The sequence below is a fragment of the Hemibagrus wyckioides genome, linkage group LG05 (assembly GCF_019097595.1).
Source record: "Hemibagrus wyckioides isolate EC202008001 linkage group LG05, SWU_Hwy_1.0, whole genome shotgun sequence".
Taxonomy (NCBI): domain Eukaryota; kingdom Metazoa; phylum Chordata; class Actinopteri; order Siluriformes; family Bagridae; genus Hemibagrus; species Hemibagrus wyckioides.
In genome coordinates, this window is record NC_080714.1 from 7,366,626 (window position 1) to 7,389,046 (window position 22,421).

Consider the following 22,421-nt stretch of genomic DNA (forward strand, 5'->3'; position numbering starts at 1 on the left):
AGTGAAGTGAGCTGATGCTTCTGAATTAGTCACCTGGCTGCTATCAAAGCCTGGGAACGACTTAAGTGGGAACCTTTAACCTGAGACTGACGTTAGAAGTGCTATCTGACTCCACTACAGTGCGGCTGCTATGACACTGTGGGAACAATTACATCCCCGTCTAACACTCTAGCCTAGATACTCTTGTAGCAGGTGTTAGGTCTGAATGCACAGATCCACAAGTCTATCACACACACGTAAACACGCACACACACAAAAAAACAAGTTCATATAAAAACAGTGTGTGTAAGCAGATTCAAGCTGATACAGCAAAAGAGGAAAAATCCAACACATGCATAGTGGCCGATAAAGGAGTTTGGTGAGGGATCACTTATTCATGTTGATTTGAGATATGAGATAATTATTATATATTATCTTTTTAATACAGGCACAGAGAGTTCTAGTTCTGAACACATAAGATCACTGTGACCTAAAACTGTACCTCCATTAAGAAGCACTGCTTTAAAGGAAGCTGAGTGCTACAAGACTAAGTTTCCAACAAAAAACAAGAGTGAGCTCGCTTTAGGAGAGATAATCAGTTTTAATCCCCTTAGAATCAGACTGTTTAGTCACGATCCACATTATGCCCAATATTTCCGCAGTGGGTTTCTACCACCCGTTTGAATATTGTGCAATTGAGGAATATCTGGTCTACATGACCTCCTGAAGGGTAAAAGGTCACTCATCGGGGGAGCACTTAATCAAGGAAGAACGGGATGGTAGAGAGAGAGTGAGAGAGATAGAGAGATAAATAGCGAGGGGATTGCAGGAGGAAGTTAGTATCACTGTTATAACGGACAAGGAAAGACAAGTTTCTCGGTTAAAGGCTGTGAACTACAGGAGCCGTCGTAGGAGTGCAGGGTTAAGAGGTTCTCATAGCCATCTGCTCAGTTTTCTGCTGCATCTGGAGAGATGAAAGCGTTGGTCATTCTGTTGTCGCTGTGCATGACCGTGCAGGCCTTACGGAGGTATGTCCATATTTTATTAAAATAAAAAAAGGATTTGAAGTGTGAGTGGATTTTGTGTAATCAACTTGTTGTGTGAAAGTGTCACAGATGCTTTTTTCATAGCTCTACTATCATCCTTTATAACACGCTTTCAGCTTTAAGGCATCCTTAGACACTTCACCTATTCGTACTAGCATGAACATATGTTTTATTTTCTGTTACTGCTTATCTGTGGTGCTGGATAAAGGGATAATATATAAGCAAAAACTAATCACTGAAGGATATAAAAAGATGTAAATCATTTCAGAGAGGGGCTGCACTATGTCAAACAAAGCCATAAACACTATAAATAGCATCGTTATAATGCTGAAAAGTGGGCAGATCTGTAAAAAAATATATACATATAAAGAAGCCTGCAATTTAAAAGAAATTGAAATATATTACAATTCCGAAAATGTTCAGTAAAAATTATGAATATTCTGTTGTCAAAGTAAAACTCGAAACCCTACTGTCTGAAATCATTGAAATAAATCAGATAATCAAGTGATTATCAAAATAAAGTCTGGAAAATGTCTTGCAAAAGCCTGGAATCTTGGACTTATTTTAGTTCTCGCCAAATATCTTCTGTACGGATCGTTTCATGAAGAGTAAGTGATTTGTGTCGTTATGATATTGTACAAAAACCAGCGTGAGGTGTTGTTCATTTTCATAAAATGTAATATGATGTGACCATGGGATAAGGGGGAGCACTGTTATAAGAATCGAATGAACAAAATTTGTTTGTTTGTGTAATATACTTGCATTTTGCAGTAAAGACAGAAAAAAGATCATTACAACAAATAGAACAAATACAGTAATGTAATAAGACCAAAAAAATCCACACTAAATAGTGCCTAGAAACACTATGTACAAAAATATGGAAATTATACATAGCAACCAAATTAAAGGATGACATGTCATATGTTTTCTACATTTGGTGTTACATTTAATGTTGTGGAACATCAAGTTCTTACTTATACCAACTCTAAACACTCTCATCCGTCTCTTTTCTTTCGTTCTCTTGAAATCAATGACAGAAAAGCAGCTTGTGATGTTAAATAGAAACTCTCTGTGCTGAAGAATTTTCCCGTGATGGGAGTCTATAACATCTCTGATTGTAACAAGGTGCTGACACCGGAGACTCCATCCACATCTCCGAAATAGAAAACTACACTATTTCATATAAACAGATTTGCTAAAAATGTGTTGATATGGTAAAGTTTTCGGTATGAAGACGATATGCATGCATGTAAAAGCCAGAGATAACGCTATCATGTTCGAAAGCTATAATGTTAGAAAGCTATAATGTTATGTTTCGTTTTTCCTGAATTAACACTGTCACTTAATTAGGATCACTCTGAAGAAAATGCCCACCATTCGAGAGACTCTTAAGGAGACAGGGGTCACACCGGCAGAAGTCTTCACTGTACTTGCACCAAAGTTGGATGCCAGTCATTCACTTCAGAATGGCACGGCCCCAACGCCTTTAACCAACTATCTGGATGTGAGAACTTAATCTGTCATTTAAATTCATTTTGAACTGAGAACTGAGTAAAAAAAGAAAAAAAACAGGGGATAACAATCCCCTGAACCTTTCCACATTTTGTAGTCTTACACTCTGGAATGGAAATGGACTTAATTAAGATTATGTCATGAAGCGACACAAAATCTGAAATAATATGAGAGGAAAATCAATATAGGTTAAAATGATTTCTAAATCAAAAAGGCAAAAGTTGTAGTAAAGTATTAATCCCTGTTGTAGTGAAACTCTTAAATTAGTTGCCATGAGACACCATATAATATGTTGAATGGACTCGACTTTTGTGCAATTAGATAGATAGATAGATAGATAGATAGATAGATAGATAGATAGATAGATAGATAGATAGATAGATAGATAGATAGATAGATAGATAGATACTTTATTGATCCCATGAGGGAAATTTATGTGTTCTGTAATTTGGATAACTGAAAACCTTACAAATTTCCTGTATTACTCTCTCTCTCTCTCTCTCTCTCTCTCTCTCTCTCGTAGTCTCAGTACTATGGGGAGATTAGTATAGGAACACCAGCACAGCTGTTCGACGTTGTGTTTGATACTGGTTCTGCCAACCTTTGGGTTCCTTCACAGAGCTGTTCTCCACTATACACTGCATGCTGTGAGTGACTCAGTTATCACACACAATCACTCTCACACATGTATGCTCCAATTAAATATCTGTCTGTCTTCAACTTTCCTTTCCTTTTCTTTCTTTCTTTCTTTCTTTCTTTCTTTCTTTCTTTCTTTCTTTCTTTCTTTCTTTCTTTCTTTCTTTCTTTCTTTCTTTCTTTCTTTCTTTCTTTCTTTTCTTTCTTTTTTTTTTGTACCAGTTACTCATAACAGATACGATTCTTCGAAATCTCACACACATATTCAAAACGGAACAGGATTCTTCATCCAGTATGCTTCTGGGAGCGTCCGGGGATTTCTGAGCGAGGATGTAGTTGTGGTAAGTACAAAATGTTTATAAGCAACATTATAAACGTTAATATTAAACATGATCCTAATTAGACTTGTTACCATGGCACAATTGAATTCTCAGTGAATTCTCAAATCCGATTGGTCAGACTCATTTTGTTCTGGACGCTCACACAACGTATGCCTAATAATAAACACATTTAAAAGTATGTTATTTTATGAATAACAACCCCTACAATTTTTGATACTGAGACACTTTCTGTAAGGAGATGTTTATGTAACATGCCGTGGGAGTGTCCAGTGTCTGTGGTTTGTAACAGTCAGAAGTAAAGCTATAACTTTAAGTATTCCACCACAGAGGAGTGCTCAAGATTGAAGGATTTGTGATTTGTAGTTTTTTCATTAACTGCATCTTAATAACAAAGCGAGGCTGGTGAGAAAGCGTATATAACATAAGTGATAACAGGAGCTAACTTATTTCAGGGCCAGTAACGTTAGCATGTTCGCCTCACACCTCCAGCGTCCTGGGTTCGAGTCTCGCTCCCGCTCACTGTGTGTGTGGAGTTTGCATGTTCTCCCTGTGCTTGGTGGGTTTCCTCCCACAGTCCAAAGACATGCTTCTAGGCTGATTGGAGTCTCTAAATTGCCTGTATGAGTGTGTGTGTGTGTGCCCTGTGATGGGTTGGCACTCTGTCCAGGGTGTATCCTGCCTTGATGCCTGAGATAGACACAGGCTCCCTGTGACCGGAGTATAGATCGGATAAGCGGTACAGACAACGAAATCCTTTGGAATGTGTTCTATGATAACAATCAATAAGCTTTGCATTGGGACACACCACACAATCCGAAGTATTTTACTTTATATTTCCTACTTATACTCTGCTATGATTTGACCAGTGTTGTTTCCATCCCCAGGTCAGTGGTATCCCGGTGGTGCAAGTGTTTGCAGAGGCCACAGCTCTCCCAGCCATCCCATTCATCTTTGCAAAGTTTGATGGTGTGCTGGGAATGGGTTATCCAGAGACAGCTATTGATGGCATCACACCAGTGTTTGATCGTATTATGTCTCAGGGAGTGTTAAAAGAGGACATTTTCTCTGTATATTATAGCAGGTGAGCAGTAACATGCAGGGCTGACATAGAATAATACAAAATCTCTTTTTGTTCAGGATCTTATTTTTATTGGTCTTAAGCCAAGCTTCTTATGTTCTGTATACTGTATTATTGTGATATATTTATGAGGTTGAATCTTCGCATTATGTAAGCCTAGATTATTAACATTATTACATTTCCCAGTTTTAACCATATGCGTATGTATTTGTACATCAGAGACCAAGAACGCACTCCCGGTGGAGAACTGTTGTTGGGCGGCACAGATCCAAATTACTACACAGGATCCTTCAACTATGTCAACACCAATGGCAAGGGCAAGTGGGCGGTCATTATGAAAGGGTAAAAACTTTGGCAGTATTATTAAGAATATTGTAGAAGTTTTATAATCTGTTAATGCCAAGCATAAGAATTAATGGTACTTTAGATCTATTAAATAAAATTACATTTACCAAAAGAGATATAAAATGGAGTTAAAAAAAATACAATTAGGAAGTAAGGAAGAAGCATAGCAATCAATTTTAATAGTTTATATGATTGTTATATGGGGCCTAAGGTGAAACATGGAAAATAGTTTAATATTAAAAAATATATATATATAATTAATAAAAATGTAAGTAAATAAAAAAATAAATAAATCAATAAATAGCTAAGCACCATTTAGAGACCTTGGAATTATATGTCTGATCATTGTGGGATTTTGAGACACATTTATCCAACTGCATTTATCTACCTAATATTCATAAAAAAAATGTATTAATATCTTACTTCACAAGTTAAATTCATGAATTATTTGAAAACTGTATAGTATTTTATAGCACTTAAAAAACAACTGGGGTTTAGAAGTGACTCCTACTCTATCTTGCCTATATATGTAAAATATCAAATATCAATGAATAATATCAAGTCAAAGACTCATTCTAGAATGAACTACATACTGTTTTGACATTCACCTTTTAAATAAAAACGAAACATTTTCTTTTGTAATACAAAAACTAAACTGTCTTTCTTACAGGGTATCTGTGGGTGAAGAGACGTTGTTCTGTACAGAAGGCTGTAATACTATGATTGACACAGGCTCCTCCTACATCACTGGCCCCGCCTCTTCTGTCTCCCTTCTCATGAAGACGATCGGTGCTGTGGAGCTGGAAGAGGGAGGAGTAAGTTCTGTTCCTGTCATGAAACTTTCCGAGTCTGTGATTTACATTTCATTTTTAAGGTCCCTTACAATATATACTGTATGATACATAGTTGGCCACTTGCAGCACAAGAGCAGAAGACTATCAACCTTGGCAGCAAGACCAATATTGAATAAGAGAACGTTACATAAGACATGCAGATGGCTGGAGTTGGTAACATTATAAAACCATGTCTTGTTTTGAAAAGAGAATTCCCTTCCCTAAGTTGTTCAGTCATATTGTTTTGATCCCTGAGGCCTCAAAGGGCTCATCTCACAAAAAAACAGTCATTAAGGGGCATTAGGGATTCCTTTAAAGCACGTCTATAAATAGACATTCAGATAGAAACGATATATAAGTAATAATAAAAATAATATGAGGTAAATACTTAACATCTCTTTTATTAGAACGCGATGCCCTTCATGATTAAAAGTAAAGCAATGAAAAGAGTTCAAAAGGTGAATAGTTAGTTAGTTAGTTAGCTGAAGTAAATTAGTTGAAATTTATCCGTGTGGAGAAATATACTGTGTATGTAAACACACTGGATCCTAACAAAGACCAACTGGTTTACAACGTCTGTGAGTGCGTCGTTTATTCGAAAATTGATATTTACAGCACAGATGCCATTTGGAAACAACTTGTAATCAAAATCAACGTCAAAAACCACACATCTCTATGGAGTATTGTCTTCTCCCAACCGTGTGGTTATGCTCTCCTGGGAGAATATCGCAACTTTCCTTAGAAAAAAAAAAAGGTTTTTCTAAATGTATGAACATGTCCGAAAGCTCTCTATTGTGTTAACATGTCTGTGACAATGACTGTGGCAATGGCTAAACGACATTACCATAAATGTGAAATATTCCAAAAGAAAAAAAAGACATAAATAATAATCATTAAAAATAAAAAATAAATAAAAATCCATTTTTTGGTGGCAGGAAGTGGTTTTGCAATACTGAAATGCTCTCTAAAGCCTCAGGTGTTTCTTGAAAGTGGTAACTTTCCACTGAAGACTCACAAGAGACCAAGGAGAGGTCTAAATTAACCGTAAATTAGTGAACGATATTAACTGCCAGTCGTGATCATGACATGATGAGCTGTCAGGAAATAACATGACATTTAACTTTACAGAATGGAGCAACAGTGAACTCAGATTAAAACTATGAAACCATGATCATTAAACTTTTCTGCCAGTACACTGACATTTGACATATCGGTATAAACAAATGAATTATTTTATTGCTTCAAATGTGATATAAAATTAGTCGGGACACTGTTGACTTACAGTGGGAGATTTGCCTCTATTGGGAATTTTAGTTGTTGAATATAAAATTATAGCTGTTCAGAGCATCTCAGAGAGCAGAAAGGGCTTTGATATCACTATTTACTTTTATAAACATCTGTAAACATTTTATTTTGCTTTTCTATGACTATATGACCATATTACATGACTGTATATATTCTAATGCAGAAATACGTCTGGAAAAACTAAGTCTTAAATCCCTAAGTGTCTATTTTCATATTTTCAGTCATTAATTACTGCTGTGAAGTGTGACATGACAAAGACATTCAATGCTGAAGATGGCACAAATTCTATGTTTTTGGCCATAAAATATCTTTATTGAGATCACTTCATGTTCTAAAGTGCTACAACTCTACATTTGGTTGGTTAGACTGACAAGATCATAAGCAAGACATATACCTTCATATATCTCAATGAAAAGATTTTTTAGAAGTTGATGTTATCAGAGAGATGGTGGTGTTGCCCCACCCCACCCCCACCTCTCCAAAAGTGTAATGGATGTATATAAGTATTAGACTTTCTAGTTAAAATGATGGATGAAAATATTTTCTACTCAGAAAGTCAAGCTTTGCATCAAGCTCATCCTCAACTCTGTCTTGCTCTGTTTAGTATACTGTGAACTGTGACCTGGTGATGTCCTTACCCAGTGTGACCTTTCACCTTGGTGATCAGGAGTATCCTCTGACACAGGAAGACTATATTCTCTGGGTAAGATGGCCTCAAGGTCAATATTTTCCAATATTTTCCACATCCTGATGTGAAGTTTATTATTTTGCTGTAACAGCACATTTCACTGTGTTGTACTCTGGACACTGTGTCAAAAAATGATACATGGTCACTTAAAGTGGTACTTTTTTAAGTACCACTTGACGTGAACCCCATCATCATTGCACTTGTTTACCCAAAATCACTCATCTTCCTTCATCATCTCCTTTCCCTTTTGTTTCCCATCTACAGCAGTCACAGTTTGGGGTGGACTTTTGCACTGTGACATTCAGAGAACTGGACCTCCCACCTCCTGCTGGTCCTCTCTGGATACTGGGGGCTAAATTCATTGCCCGATATTACACAGTTTTTGACCGTACTAACAACCGCATTGGCTTTGCTCAAGCAGTGTGACACTCTCCAGGGCATTACAGATATTATTATAGCGTAACATACCATACCTTACCATATCACACAATACCATATCCTACCACACCTTATATTATCACACCACACCATATCACATCCTACCATAGCCTACTAGACCCTACCACACCACATCACATCCTACCCCACATAATACCACACCCTACCATACTACACCATATCACATCCTACCTCACCCTACCTCACCACAACATACCATGCCCTATTACACCTGACTATACCATGCCATAACACACCCTACCCCACCCTACTACACCACACCATACCACAACCTACCATATCACACCCACCACACCCTACTATACCACACCCTACCACAGCTTTCTATGTCATATGATACCACATCATATCACATCCTACCCCTCCCTGCTACACCGCACCATACCACACCCTACAACCCATGCCATGCCACACCCTACAACCCACACCATGCCACACCCTATATCAGACCATACGACACCACACCTTTCCATATCACACCATACCCTACCCAACCATTCCATTCTGTACTATTCCACACCATACAATACCTTACCCTAATACACCAAACCATACCACACCCTTTGATGCCACATTATATCATACAACACCCAACACTTTCATATTATCCTACTAATATCACAATCCTTATCATGGCATAAGACACCAGCACACCATACCATAACACACCGCCATACCATACTACACTACATCATCATACCACACCATAAAACAACACACCAGCCATTATCACATTGACAGATGCTGCTTTTATACCACAGACCTGAAGAATTCTCACATATATGATTGTTCTGACCAAACACCAAGATTGTAAAAAAAAAATCCTTTTTCCTGCTCAGCTGTAAAGATGGATTGGGTTTTGCTTGACCTGTAATTAGATTTAGACGAAATTCCTTCTTAGTTTCAGAATGAACTTTTCCACCCACTTACAGACAATGCAGTGCTTTGATAGAAAGCCCCAAACTGTGCACTCAGAAAGAAAAGGAAATACCTTTTCAACACTTTCTTTTTTAGCAGTTTCAGATAAGCAATTTTTTTGTTCTTGCCACACAAGGTCTGTCTGGGTGTCAGTATCCCAAAAGCATTTTGACTGATAGCATCTAAATCTGCACATACAGTTTTATATATTTATATGTGTTTCTGTCAGAACATATATCAAAAAAACATTTGGAAACTATCTAAATGAGATTCCAACTTTTTATTTTAGCACAGGCCAGGTTAAATAAGACACAAACCTTTGAGTGATCTGAGTGAAAATGCCCCACTGATGCTCTAAAACACTGCAATAGTGTTTAGGCCAACTTAATTTCTGGCAGAAGCTAGTGCACACTTTTAGTACCAGCAATTTTTCTATATACTATACTTCACTATACACAAAACGTAGTTACTCTCAGTTACTGTTACAGATCTTTGGTATATCTGTAAACATTTTAATTAATTTCCTTTCATGAATGGCTATTTGCTAGTTTGCACTTTAAACGGGGCCGTACTTTATTATAAACCTCTGCTCGCCCTAGCACAGGCTTTTTGGCATTGCTTTTCATATGGTCCTTATTTGAAATATTATTCTTATTTGTACTGTATTTGTTCCATCTCTTTTTGCTCTCATTAGCCCTTCTGCTTTATTCATTTAAGGATGTTTAATCAGTTCATTTCACTGTTCTACTGTGATTTATTTCCTTTACTGTAGTAATAAAGAGAGGAACTGACTGACTGCATTGCGATTCAATTGAAAAGAGCTTTATTTTCGAGAATCTTTAGCATGTTTAGCGCTTTATTTTGAAGGTGTCTCCAGGGTCAGCTCTTTAAATAAAAAAAATACAGGATATTCAATAACCTTTCTAATATCTGACCCTATGTAAATGACCAGGGGGCCAACTCCATAATAAATTCATGTGCATGTAAAGGCAAATGTCCCAGTTTTGACCTGGCTTGCAGTCTCCGCTCTAATTCATCCCAAAGGTGTTCTATCAGGTTGAAGTCAGGCCTTTATGGACCTTGCTTTGTGTACTGGTGTGCGGTCATGTTGGAACAAGAAGGGGTCATCCCCAAACTGTACCCACAAACTTGGGAGCATGAAATTGTCCAAAATGTCTTGGTATGCTGAAGCATTAAGAGTTCCTTTCACTGGAACTAAGAGGCCGAGCCCAATCCCTGAAAAACAACACCTGAATTCAATGATTTGGAGGGGTTTCCCAAAACCTTTGGCAATATAGTGTATAAATAGGTCAAAATAATACTTTTATATTAATGACAACAATTATTCAAGTATTTTAGTAATCGCAACAATTATTAGACTATTTTCACCCCTCCTGAAAGGAAGTTCTTTGATATTTAATAATAATGACCAAAATACAAAAAAAAAAAAAAAAAGATGTCTAAAAGGTGAATAAGATGATTAATAAGATTTTTCTTTCTCTTGTTTCTCATTCAATTTCTAATATTTAATATATTAATATGTAATATTTAATATCTGTTATATCTGTCACAAAGGTTACAGTTATCCTGTTAGACTCCTGCAGTATGAGATACAATAACAAATGTTAAAGGTCTTTTCATCCTGAACAATAACAGGAAAGACAAGTCTTTCAGGCAGTGCTCTCTTCATCACGAAAGAAAACCGAAACCCAATTGGGAAAAGGTCGAGTTCATCGCCACGCTAAATCGTGCCAGAGGTTTGCACTGTATATGTCCCTGCTGTTCGTTTGGTTTCAGTGACAACCTCAGCAAAGCCATAAATACAAATGTGTATCATGAATGTGGTCGTTCTGTTTGGTTGGGAAAATCCACTGGAATGGGCAGTTGGCGAGCCGTGAAAATAGCATCTTGTGATGCGGTGCACTTTTGTGTGCATCAGCAAATATTTCAACACATCCTTCTATTGTTCTCTCGGTTGTACTTCGGCACAAACTCTATAAAAGGTCACAACAAATATTTACATCGTTGGAATGACTTTGTAAAAAAATATATATGCTACTAATTTTACAGGAAACGCCTACAGCAAGGAGGTCAGGTTAAATGTAGCATGTGATTATATCCTAAATGTGATGGATTTAATGTTCTCGATTTATTACTGTATATGTATATGTCCTGGACAGAAGTATACAGATTACTGCACTGCACTGAGTAGAAGATTTATCATTTCAGCTTTCTGAGATGAAAAAAAGGAAGAAAACCTTTTGGTTGGAAGGAATAATTCAGACAATAAACATTTGAAGTATTCAGTTAACACAAATTCAGAATTGCACAATGGCAGAAAATCTTATGTTCCTGTGTAGTTTATACTATAGTGTTGTTGAATTCTCGATTCTGATTGGTCAGAAGGTGTTGATTCCTTTTCTGTAACAGTGTGCATCCCCAATTCACCCAGCATTCCTGGTTCAGATCTTCATCATGTACTGAATTTAAATCTGGTTGATTTGAGAGAGTAGGGAATTTCAGATGAAAACCTTGTCAATGACAACTTTGTCAATATATATATTTATATATATATAATTGACACTTGACTTGGCTGGACAATTGCCTGTAGAAAGGATATTATTCATAATCACACTCTCTGGTGTCACCCAAATGAGGATGGGTTCCCTTTTGAGTCTGGTTTCTCTCAAGGTTTCTTCCTCTTACCATCTAAGGGAGTTTTTCCTTTCCTTTTTCCAGTCGCTTCAGGCTTGCTCATTAGGGATAAATACACGTACATTTAAATATAAGTCTAATATTAATCTTGACATTTTTGTCTAATATTAATCTTGAACTTTTTGTACTATATTTCTTATGGTCTGTAAAGCTGCTTTGAGACAATATAAATATAAATATATATATATATATAAAAAATTGAATTGAATTGAATGATTATAAATCAGAGGCTTGTGAATATACCAGTCAACATCAAACTCCACGTTTCTGCACATGCAATACTAAACTCAACAAAAGAAAAGACTTACAGAGAAACATAACCACAGTTTATCCAGTTTGTGTGAGAGATACGACACCCTATGGGCACACTGTTAAAAATAATCATTTTGCCAGGCTGAAGTTAATTCTTATTTTTAATAACAGTTCATTCTGAAGTGTATTATTCTACAAATATTACATATATTATAACAGCTGGCCAACTACAATTTACTTTTGATTTAATAAAGAATAAAAATTAGGTTACTGCAGCTATTAACAGTCCTTGCCTCACCGGCTTCTTTTTTTCTCCATCTTTATAAGTCAAACAAAACAAAACAAAAAAACATCAGAAAATGCTTTGCTGAGGACTTTCCTATGAAGTTAAAGCTTGACCACTGACTGTTACAAAGCTCTGGAGACTCCTTGCATAATTTTGAATAAAGGCGTCACCAGAACAACAAATAATATTATTTATTTATTTATTTAGTATTTATTTGTTTTATTAATTACATTTTATTTTATTCAACTTAATTTTATTTTATTTTAGTTATTTATTTATTGGAAGGCTTAGAATATGTGGATTGGTTGCCTGTGTATGAGCAATTTCTGTAAAAACTATAATGCACTATAAACAACACATTAATTTAAGCCTATGATTTGAATTAATACCCAGTATTGCTGTTATTCAAGTATTTATTATTAATGAAGAAATGCTTCAATCCGTAATAACAAGATTGTTGACCTATTTCACTAACAAAATAAACATAATAACACTAAGCTAGTCTCTTGTATAATAACAGGAGGGAGGGAGAGAGAAGAGAGACGGAGAGGGTGAAAGAGGGAGATAGAGAGAGAGAAGGAGAGTGAAGAGAGAAAGAGAGAGGGTGAGAGAGGAAGAGAAAGAGAGAGAGAGAGAGAGAGAGAGAGAGAGAGAGAGAGAGAGAGAGAGAGAGGAGGTAGGGAGAGGGAAAGAGAGAGGGTGAGAGAAGGAGAGAGAGAAGGGTGGGAGGGTCAAACCCAAAACCAAAGAGGGGAGAAGTGACAGAACTTGGCAGTATTCTTTCATCTGTGGAGTGTTGCTCTGCTCTGCTCTCATATGGATTAAATCCTTTATGATCAACGGCTCTGGGTTTCATAAATAGTATTTTCATAAATTTTCTTGAAACTCAACAGTCTTTCAATGTTCTCAAATGCATCTAAGTGAAGAACATCATTTTCTCCTGCTGGATCCATGAGCCAGATGAACCTTTACACCTCTGCCCACATTCTCCACCAGACCCAGGTATGTACTGAGAGCATGTGAGTGAAGAGAGAGCTGAAATTACTGATGAATGAAAGAACAGGTACTGCTGCTGATGCACCGGGTTTTACGAATGAACATGATGAATAGACTCAAGACTCAAGGCACAAGAATAGACCTCAGTGCTTTCTCTTAAACCTGGGAAAAAATGAATATTTTTTATACCGCAGCTCTGTTGAAAGCTCTATTCTGATTGGTCAGACAGTGTTGATTACATTTCCATAGCAATAACTAGATAGAGCAAGACAAATACAGGTTTATGCTACCATGTTTATTCTTATACATTATCATAACTATAGGATCAACTCATTCAGTTTAAAATAATAATAATAATAATAATAATAATAATAATAATAATAATAATAATAATAATAATAATAATAATAATAATAAATAAAACCAAAAAAGTGTAGTCATTGATACAGTGAAGTTTTCTATGAGGGAGCTCTATTAAGCATGCTTGAAAGGAGTCTCCACTTCTAGTACTATGTAATGCTCAAACATAATAACTATATTATGAGACTATATGAGTCTTCAGGACAAAGGACAGGCTGTCTGTAGCATAACAAGCTACATGTTCCTCTTAGTAACTGCAAATAGAAAGAGAAAAAAGGAAGCAGGTGAGGGAAGGACTTCATTCCACAGCAAGTATATTCCAGGAATAAACAAACGAATAAAGAAAGACATTTCGACTTTTAATTAATAAAATCATTTTAATTAGTGGCTAATTGCTATTGTTATTGGAAAATAATCCATCACCCTGAAATAAAAATCTGTTATTACTTATATGCTGTATTAATTGAGGTCTTATGGAATTCAGCTTCTTTATATGCTTTATAGGCTTAGTGGTTAGCAGGTTTGCCTCACACCTTGGATCCTGCCTCTGCTTCATATATATATATATATATATATATATATATATATATATATATATATATACTGATTGGCATCACTAAACTGTCCATTGTTTTGTGTTCGGTTGGCATCCATGGTGTCCCTTGGTAGGCTCTAAGTACCCTGTGACCCTGTGTGGGATAAGTGGTACAGAAAATGGAAGGATGGACGATGTATTATCAGAGAGATTTGGAATAAAAAAGCTGGTGAAAGATGCAATAATTGACCATCAATGATAAAAATCAGTGTGTGATGTGAGGCAGACTTTCTTGTACTTTTATTTGAATTAGAAGCTTAGTAAAAATCTGTGTACATTGCATAGAAAACTGGATCTGAAGAAAACCATCACCAAAGCGAATCTTTTCTCGTGTGGTTTTGCAAAGCGCAAGCTCTGTCCTTTCTACAACTTCTTGTAGTTATCTTACACTTGTTTCTGGTCAGTGGTGGAAACTTGTGGCTTTTGTATCATTGTCAGCTCAGTCCACAGTTCTCTGCTTGTATTGTATTATACCTTCCCACCAGCTGGAAATAAAAACCTCTGGCTTGATCGGAACAGATACTAGCCGCAAAAACACAGGCTGAACTGGTCAAGCTGGTAGACCGACTTTACCAACAGGTCCGGTACAGTGGATATAAAAAGCATACAGGGCCTTGTTAAAGTCGCAGATTTTTGCGAAATAAAAAAAATAAAACCAAGATACAGTAAATCATGTCAGATCTATTTCCACCTTTACCAGGATATAACAGCCAAAAAAAGTGTGCTATTATCATACACCAGCCATCAATCAAGTGATAGAAACCTTTATTATCGCCACAGATACATTACAGCACAGTGGAATTCTATTTTTCGCATATCCCAGCTGAGGAAGTTGGGGTCAAAGCGCAGGGGCAGCTATGATACAGCATGTACCTTTAGAAATCAAGATGTGCTACATCGGTAGACGCTTACCCTCAAAAGTTACTAAGGGGTGTGTACACTTATACAACCATTTTCATTTTGCTTTTTTCCCCTTATTATGCGAGGAGTCATCTGACATGATTGACCTTAGTTTCATTATAGCTACATTACAGAAACCTAACAGGGGTATGCAGACTTTTTTTCCACTGTACTTTCCATCTCTACTTATTATAAATGGTTCGGATTTCCTTTGACTTGCTGTTGGTATTTCCATAAAAATAAACATTCTCTGATTATCATTTGGCAGCAGTTTCCAGTAGGCATAGATAGTGATCTAGTTTGACTAGCTTGGGCTATATTTTAGTAGCTGATATGTGGTCTGACCAGCTGATTTTTTTTAAGTAAGGTTGTAAGAATATCTAAATAAAAAAAATAAAATAAATGAAAATAAATGATTCCTAATCAAGGAGATAAATATGAAGCAGGCAAGGCATGATGATTTTTCCCCCCCCATATTGCCCAGGTGAAGAGTGTGTGTGTTCTTGTGCTCCTGTATATTCCTCTGGGTATGATGGACATCCCTGGACCATGCAAGCACTCCATAACCAAAGATCACCTGCACCAGATAAATCATCTGGTGAGTGGACCTTATTTTGTATTTCATTGTGACATCCGATTTAATGATTCAACTAATAAAGGTACTGAATACACCAGGAGAGAAAATCTTAATTGGTTGTATCAGCGAAAACCCACTAAACACTATTTAAGACAGGATGCCACACTCGATGTAAATGCATTGCAAGGCTCCTCAGTGTTTCAGTAATGTCTGCTGTTGCTGACCGCAAATCTGTGCTTTCTCACATTTAGCACTTTTATCACAAACTCAAGCAATGGAGAAATGCTGATGTCAGCTAATTCTTACACTGTTTCTCAGATCAGTAACCAGATGAGGAATGGATGTTCAATATCCTACATGTTCATCGAGAAGAGAAATCTGGTAAGACTATTTCATTTTTAGTTCTGATCAATGGAGTTATACATACCATCTTTCTGCCAATGCGGAATTAGGAATAAATAGTGTTCGCTCTTGTAAAAGCTCTGCTCCTGCTTTGGGAGATATTAACATACCACTGATTCCTCTGACATTTGAGATCCACAACATGTGTCACAATAAAACACTTTCACTTAAACATAGCTGTCTATTCAATGGCATTTCATGGCCAGGAGCCAAGAAAACAAATGTTTTCATGCTTTCTAAATGGGAGCATCACTCTTTCTCGCTTGTGACACTAGCCAATCGTGGGCATTTGTGAGTACATGTATGCAAAAGGAGGTGTGTTAGGCTGCCATGTGATGCAAAGCATCACATGTCTGGCTTTACAGAAGAGATTCAGAAGAGTGCATGAAATACAGTAGCTGGCCATTATCAAGATCCATTCCAATGAAGAGGGTTGGTTTAATTCAAGATATTTGTCTAGTGGTTTTAATAATAGATAAGAATAGAAAGCAGCTTCACAGTCGCTACAGATGTACGGAAGAATCAAACTCAGAGGGGAAGCCGTCCTTTTCTGGGTGATATAAAGGTGAAATGACAAGTACACATTTGTAGAAGGCAAATGTTATGAAGCCTTTTTATTAGTACACAGCTGTTCCCATTCCACAGAATGGAAATCAACTTATTGGACGTTTTCAGTTAGGATAAACAAAAGGCACGTGTGATATAAAATGAGTCAGGACACCGTTGGCTTTCGGTGTGTGACGTTTTTTACCTTTACACAGAATTTTAGCAGCACTTGGGGCTTGTCTGATATCATTTACTTTGAAGATATAAACATTTCTCTGGAAAAAAACCCAAGTGTTTGGAACATTTCTATTAAAATATTGCCCCTAGTAGACTAACAGAAGTACTTAAGAACAACACATTTTTAAAGAGATGAGTGTCTACTTTCATATCAGTTATTAAAGGTTTATAGAGTCTTAAGTAACAAAGAAATTCATCGCTGAATATTGAGCAGCACATTTTTTCTGGTAAAAAGAATGAAGTGCTTGTCAGTATAAACAGAATGAGAATAAAGCTTTGAGCACAGGACAGTATTTAATTACATTGTGTAGGTACTTTATCCTATTTTCCACTGGAGCGAGGTGAGAGTGAGTCAGAGTAATGTTTATACTACACACTCAGTACCACTTTGCCTTATAGCCAGGCTTCCAAGAGTCCTCATAACTTGGCTGTCTGTCTTTCAGAGCTCAGTGTGTTATGTGAAAGCAGCTCTGCCGCGTGTGCTGGACTTGCTGAGTGCACACTTTCAATATTCCCGAGGCTCAGAGGGCGCTCAGTCGGTCCTCTTTCTACAGAACCTCATCCACAACATCTACTCACAGCACTGTGTACCACCTCTTAACGAAGAACTCGAGGTGTGTGTGTGTGTGTGTGTGTGTGTGTTTACTGCCTGTAAAATGCAAATGAGTGCAAAAGTTTGCATACCTATATGACAAAATGTAGCTCTCACAGATGTTACCTCATTAGACCTAGTAGCCAAAAACTTTTTTACCACTCATAAAATTTTCCAACAGCTTCTATTTTAGCCAAACAGGCAGTAGTGTTGATTCTGGTTTGATGTTTTGGACATGTTTATTCATAAAAGGGGGAAAAAATGTCTTTAAAACAAAAGACATGCTACAATCTACTCTCCAAAATGCCTTCCTAAGTGTAAATTTTGGCAAGAAATGATTAATCACCTTTACAGATTCTTTCCTCTAGGCAATACTGTAATATTATGTTCTTAAAGCACAGAGTGGAATTTTATTCCGCTCATAATGTGCTTTACTGGGGAGAATTGCTCTAATGCTATAACAGGAAAGCATAAACATGTGCAGGATTCATTCCCTGAACCCACTGTTGCTCTGGTTCACCATCTACAACGCCTACACAATTAAATGGATTCACTCCAAACACCAAAATGACCTCAAGGGGACATGGTGCAATCTAAATTTCACCTCGTGTTTACTGTACCATCATCCACAGTAGTCTCATGAGCGCCAAAATCTCAACAAGCTCTTGACATATTTATGAAAAAACCCTGACCTTTTCAAGCCAATTTTAAGCTCAAGCAAAACATGTTGGGATTCAACCCCTCGGGTTGAATCGGGTTGAATTGATGCCAAGCAAAACATTTGGTTTGGTGCTAGTCTTCAACCTGATGGATGTCAAGTAATGTTTGCTAGTAGTACCAGCACTTGCATCATAGTGATTCACTGCCAAATAATCTGCATAAATTCCAAACTGTGTCTTTTTATGTCAATTTGAATTTCTTTGTTTAATCATAAACCCATAAGCTAGCCCAATGTTCAAGTAAAAGCCCAGTCCCATGTCCAATGCCACAGAAAATATTAGCTAAATGATTGTAATAACGTAAGGATGAGCTCTATCCCAGGAGACTTGGGATAGAGTAAGGATGGGAGTCTATCCCAGGAGACTTGGGGCGCAAGGTAGGGGACACCCTGGATGGGATGCCAGTCTAGAGCATTCACAATCATAACCATAAACAAATAAAGAGATGCCACGATGAACGTATGTCTTTGAACTGGGGAAGGAAACCTGACTACATGGAGGAAACCCTTGAGAACATGCAGACTCTATGCACACAATGTAAGGGATGACAATCATAATAATTATTCTTTTCTATGCTGAAAAACAGCTCAGTGGTTTAGTGGCTAGCTTAATTGCCTCTGATCTGTAGGCACAAAGTTCACATGCACTTCCTGTGCTTCGGGGGGTTTCCTCTTGGTACTCTGGTTTTCTCTCCCAGTCCAAAGACATGGTGTAGACGGAACGGTATCTCTGAAGTGCATGAATGGATGTGTGAGTGTAATATGGCACCCTGTCCATGAGTCTCCTGGAATAGGCCCCTTATGTAGGAAAACTGGAATAGAAAATGAATGGATAGTTATAAAGGGTTCAGAAAAGGGTAGTATGATAAAGAGATAAAAAGACCTCTGTTCTAATTGTAAAACCCAGAGAAATATTAAAGCATTGCTTTTCCCCCAGGAGATCCCAGTGGCGTTTCTGAAGCAGTTCACAGATTCCCCCGTTCAAGCCTTACAGAGAGCTAAGGAGGTTCTGGATATCTACCTACAGCTCATCACACAAACCAACACAGCTGTGGACTGGAGCTGTGCAGTGGAATACAGCTACAGCTTCACGACTCCTGTCAGTACAGAGCTGCCCAGCACACATGGCACAGGTACACACAGGAATCTGTACCACATACCTATTGGATTCTTGATTGTGATTGGTCAGAAAGTGTTCTATAACATGTGCTCTGTTAGCATTTCGATAACAGTCCAATCGTAAAGGGTGACTGGAAAAAATCTTTGTGTGTATTTTCCTCAGAGGCCACGCAAGTGCAGCTGGGCCATGAGCAGAACTCGTCTGATTTGAGTTTCTATAAACTGGGCTTCATCGTGTTAGCAGCATGCGGTGGAATCTTCCTGCTTATCACTGTCTCTTGCTTCATACACAGAAAGGTAGGTCTTCCTGAAGTCTTCGGTGGCCACGTGTCTTCTCTGTCATCTCAGCTTTAGAGCATTAGAGGTTCATGGTGATCGGGGCAACAGTTCATAAACTTCAGGTTAAAACTATACTGAATTTCCTGGTTATGCAGTTGAGCATATAGTACACAGTTATAGAAAGGGAAACCTTTATCCGGTGTCACCTTATGACTCTGGTTCCTCTCAAGGTTCCTTCCTCATATCGTTTCAGGAAGTTTGTCCTTGCCATCATCACCTTCCTGGCTCACTTATTAGGGATGAATTTGTGTATTTCTGTAAAGCTGCTTTGTGGCAAGGTTGGCTGCCAGCATCATGACATGATGACAGCTAGGCTTTGTTAAATCAAGCATTTCACTGCATGCCGTACTGTGTATGGTTTCGTACTTGAATTTATAATTTGGAATTGATTTGAATATGGACCTATCCAATATTACATTAATGATGGACGTACAGTTGGAATTTTTGGATTTCTCTGGTAGAAATGTGTCCCCGATTCATTTCACTGTGTCAACCCATCAGTATAAGATCAGTAACATATTAAAGCTTTTTAATTTCGTTTTTCCCTTCCTAACAGAAATTTCATCGACTTCCAAGACCAGACGTGGATTTAGACACATGGTAATTTTCCCAGCATGTCTTTGTATTCTGAATGTGTTGATGAATTTTCTATATCATCAGCTCTTACAGGTATATAACTACAGACTTATAATGCGATCATTTCTATAGTAACAACTCGTTCAGAAGAGCTTGCATAGAGGATGCCTTACATAATCTATCATTAATAAAAAAAAAAAAAAAAAAAGTGTGTTGTTTAACAAAGAAAAAAACTGTCTTTCACCATTGCCTTGCACATTTAGGGTTGGGGTTTGATTCCTGCCTTTTCCCTGAGTATGTGGAATTTGCATGTTGTCCCCTCGCTTCAGGGGTTTCCTCTGATTGCTCTAATTTCCTCCCCTAATCCAAACACATGCATCATGGGCTGATTAGCATCTCTAAATTGTCCATAGTGTGAATGGATGTGTTTATGTGTGTGCGTGTGTCTGTGAGAGATTGTGCCCTGTGACATGGTTTGCACCCGTTTCAGGATGTCCTCCACCTTGCACCCCTTGAGTCCCCTGGGATAGACTCCAGGTTCATTGCGACCCTTAAACAGGATAAACAGTACAGAAAAAAATAGAAAAGTACAGTTTATTAATTGTAATTTCCCCCAATGTCAGGGGTGTCCAGTCTTATCCAAAAAGGGGTTGGTGCAGGTTTTCATTCCAACCAAGCACACCTGAGTCTACTGAAAGCCAAGATCAATGGATTAAACAGGTGGAATCAGGTGTAGCTTCTGCTTGGTTGGATTGAAACCCTGCCCAATGGTATATACTGCTGAAACGAATAAGAACTATAAACATACAGAGTTTTGTGAACAGCAGTAAGTGTTCTGATCGTTTATCTCTCACCTTCTTTATTCTCCGTTTCCCTCATCTTCAGGTCCAATGTCAGTCAGATAGGGTTCTGCTCAACAGATCTGAATCGAATGGATCTGATCATCTGAAGATTCTACAAAATCCAAACTCCACATCTTCCCTTGTGAATTACAGAGTTTTCACAAACAAAACAAAAACACCTGCATTACTTCTATAGTCACCACCACATGCTCATGGTATAATTTCACTGTATACATGTAAATATACACACTACCTTCACATGTATTTATGAACATTAAATTCAAACCCAATTTGTAATGTATAGATCATTGAAATAGTCTATAATTAACATATGAATGCTGTTCTATTATAAACTCCATTTCAGATCGTCCTATATTTATTCCTTTTATTTGTTAAATTTTCTTTGGCTAAGACCTTGCCACATTTTGCATACAAAGATTTTTTTTTTGCAGTTCTGTATCTACCACTTACAGGAAAAGGATTTGTACAAATAAACTTGCTTTCTCATACTTCTTTTACGTACAGTCTCTTTTCTTTCTAAAAATAATAGTAGTATTCATCTCGGAGACAATGTCCTGTCCTACAGCAGTTGACTGATAAACAGCCTGAAGGTTATCAAAAATGCTTGAAAAGTTGCTGACAGCCAGTAGATGCTAACCTCCCCTTTTAGGAAGGTTCACACTTTGTTTCACTTTGAGAAATATAGTGAAGGGGATTCGTGCAGCACAGCCATCATGAGACAAGAGAAATGTCACATTACTGACCCCATGTCCTGTTGCAGTTTAGATGACAGCGTGTCATGTGTGTTCAGCTTGAATTGAGACCAAAAAAACAGCCTGCATTCACACCAGGACATGAGCTGCATGAATTTGTGAAGTGAATTGTGAACAGTGAATTTGTTATGTATAATTAAGGATCTGTTCATGTAAAAGTATTTCTGCACTAAGAACTTTTAATACACACATCTTGGCACAACCGAAAACTTTCAAAATGCCAAAGGGACTTTCAGGGAAGGGAATGAAATCACACTTTCCATGAGAAACAGTTCACATGTAAATGCACCAAGAGCGTACATGCGGTATATTTCTCTTCTGAAATGAATTTTAAATTGTGTTATGTATTGATTCACATTATAGATCATTCAGCGATTTAGCAAAATGTTCCATTACCTGTACATCTCAGCTGAAAGGAAATCAATACATCCTATAAAGCAAAACAGCGGTGACAAA

At 37.3% G+C, this 22,421-nt stretch overlaps 2 protein-coding genes across 2 annotated transcripts; both read left to right on the plus strand.

Annotated features, from left to right (window-relative positions):
* Positions 1-805: 805 nt before the first annotated feature.
* Positions 806-9,951, plus strand: ren (renin). Its single transcript, XM_058390382.1, has 9 exons — positions 806-1,007; positions 2,376-2,529; positions 3,061-3,184; positions 3,396-3,514; positions 4,399-4,595; positions 4,812-4,934; positions 5,608-5,752; positions 7,680-7,778; positions 8,028-9,951. The coding sequence occupies exons 1-9, from the start codon at positions 952-954 to the stop codon at positions 8,187-8,189; spliced, it is 1,179 nt and encodes a 392-aa protein (XP_058246365.1). The 5' UTR covers positions 806-951; the 3' UTR covers positions 8,190-9,951.
* Positions 9,952-13,134: 3,183 nt separating this feature from the next.
* csf1b (colony stimulating factor 1b (macrophage)) lies at positions 13,135-21,403 on the plus strand. The gene is made up of 8 exons (XM_058390391.1): positions 13,135-13,395; positions 15,729-15,842; positions 16,140-16,202; positions 17,450-17,620; positions 19,254-19,449; positions 19,599-19,732; positions 20,331-20,374; positions 21,236-21,403. Exons 1-8 carry the CDS (start codon positions 13,345-13,347, stop codon positions 21,297-21,299), a joined length of 837 nt encoding a protein of 278 aa, XP_058246374.1. The 5' UTR covers positions 13,135-13,344; the 3' UTR covers positions 21,300-21,403.
* Positions 21,404-22,421: the final 1,018 nt, after the last annotated feature.

Excerpts from the sequence above, each read along its gene's own strand:
- csf1b (XM_058390391.1), top strand. The coding sequence starts at position 13,345 with ATGAGCCAGATGAACCTTTACACCTCTGCCCACATTCTCCACCAGACC. Across the intron at positions 15,843-16,139 it reads TGCACCAGATAAATCATCTG|ATCAGTAACCAGATGAGGAA; the intron begins GTGAGTGGACCT and ends ACTGTTTCTCAG. Across the intron at positions 17,621-19,253 it reads CTCTTAACGAAGAACTCGAG|GAGATCCCAGTGGCGTTTCT; the intron begins GTGTGTGTGTGT and ends CTTTTCCCCCAG.
- ren (XM_058390382.1), top strand. The coding sequence starts at position 952 with ATGAAAGCGTTGGTCATTCTGTTGTCGCTGTGCATGACCGTGCAGGCC. Across the intron at positions 3,515-4,398 it reads TGAGCGAGGATGTAGTTGTG|GTCAGTGGTATCCCGGTGGT; the intron begins GTAAGTACAAAA and ends TTCCATCCCCAG. Across the intron at positions 4,935-5,607 it reads TGGGCGGTCATTATGAAAGG|GGTATCTGTGGGTGAAGAGA; the intron begins GTAAAAACTTTG and ends TCTTTCTTACAG.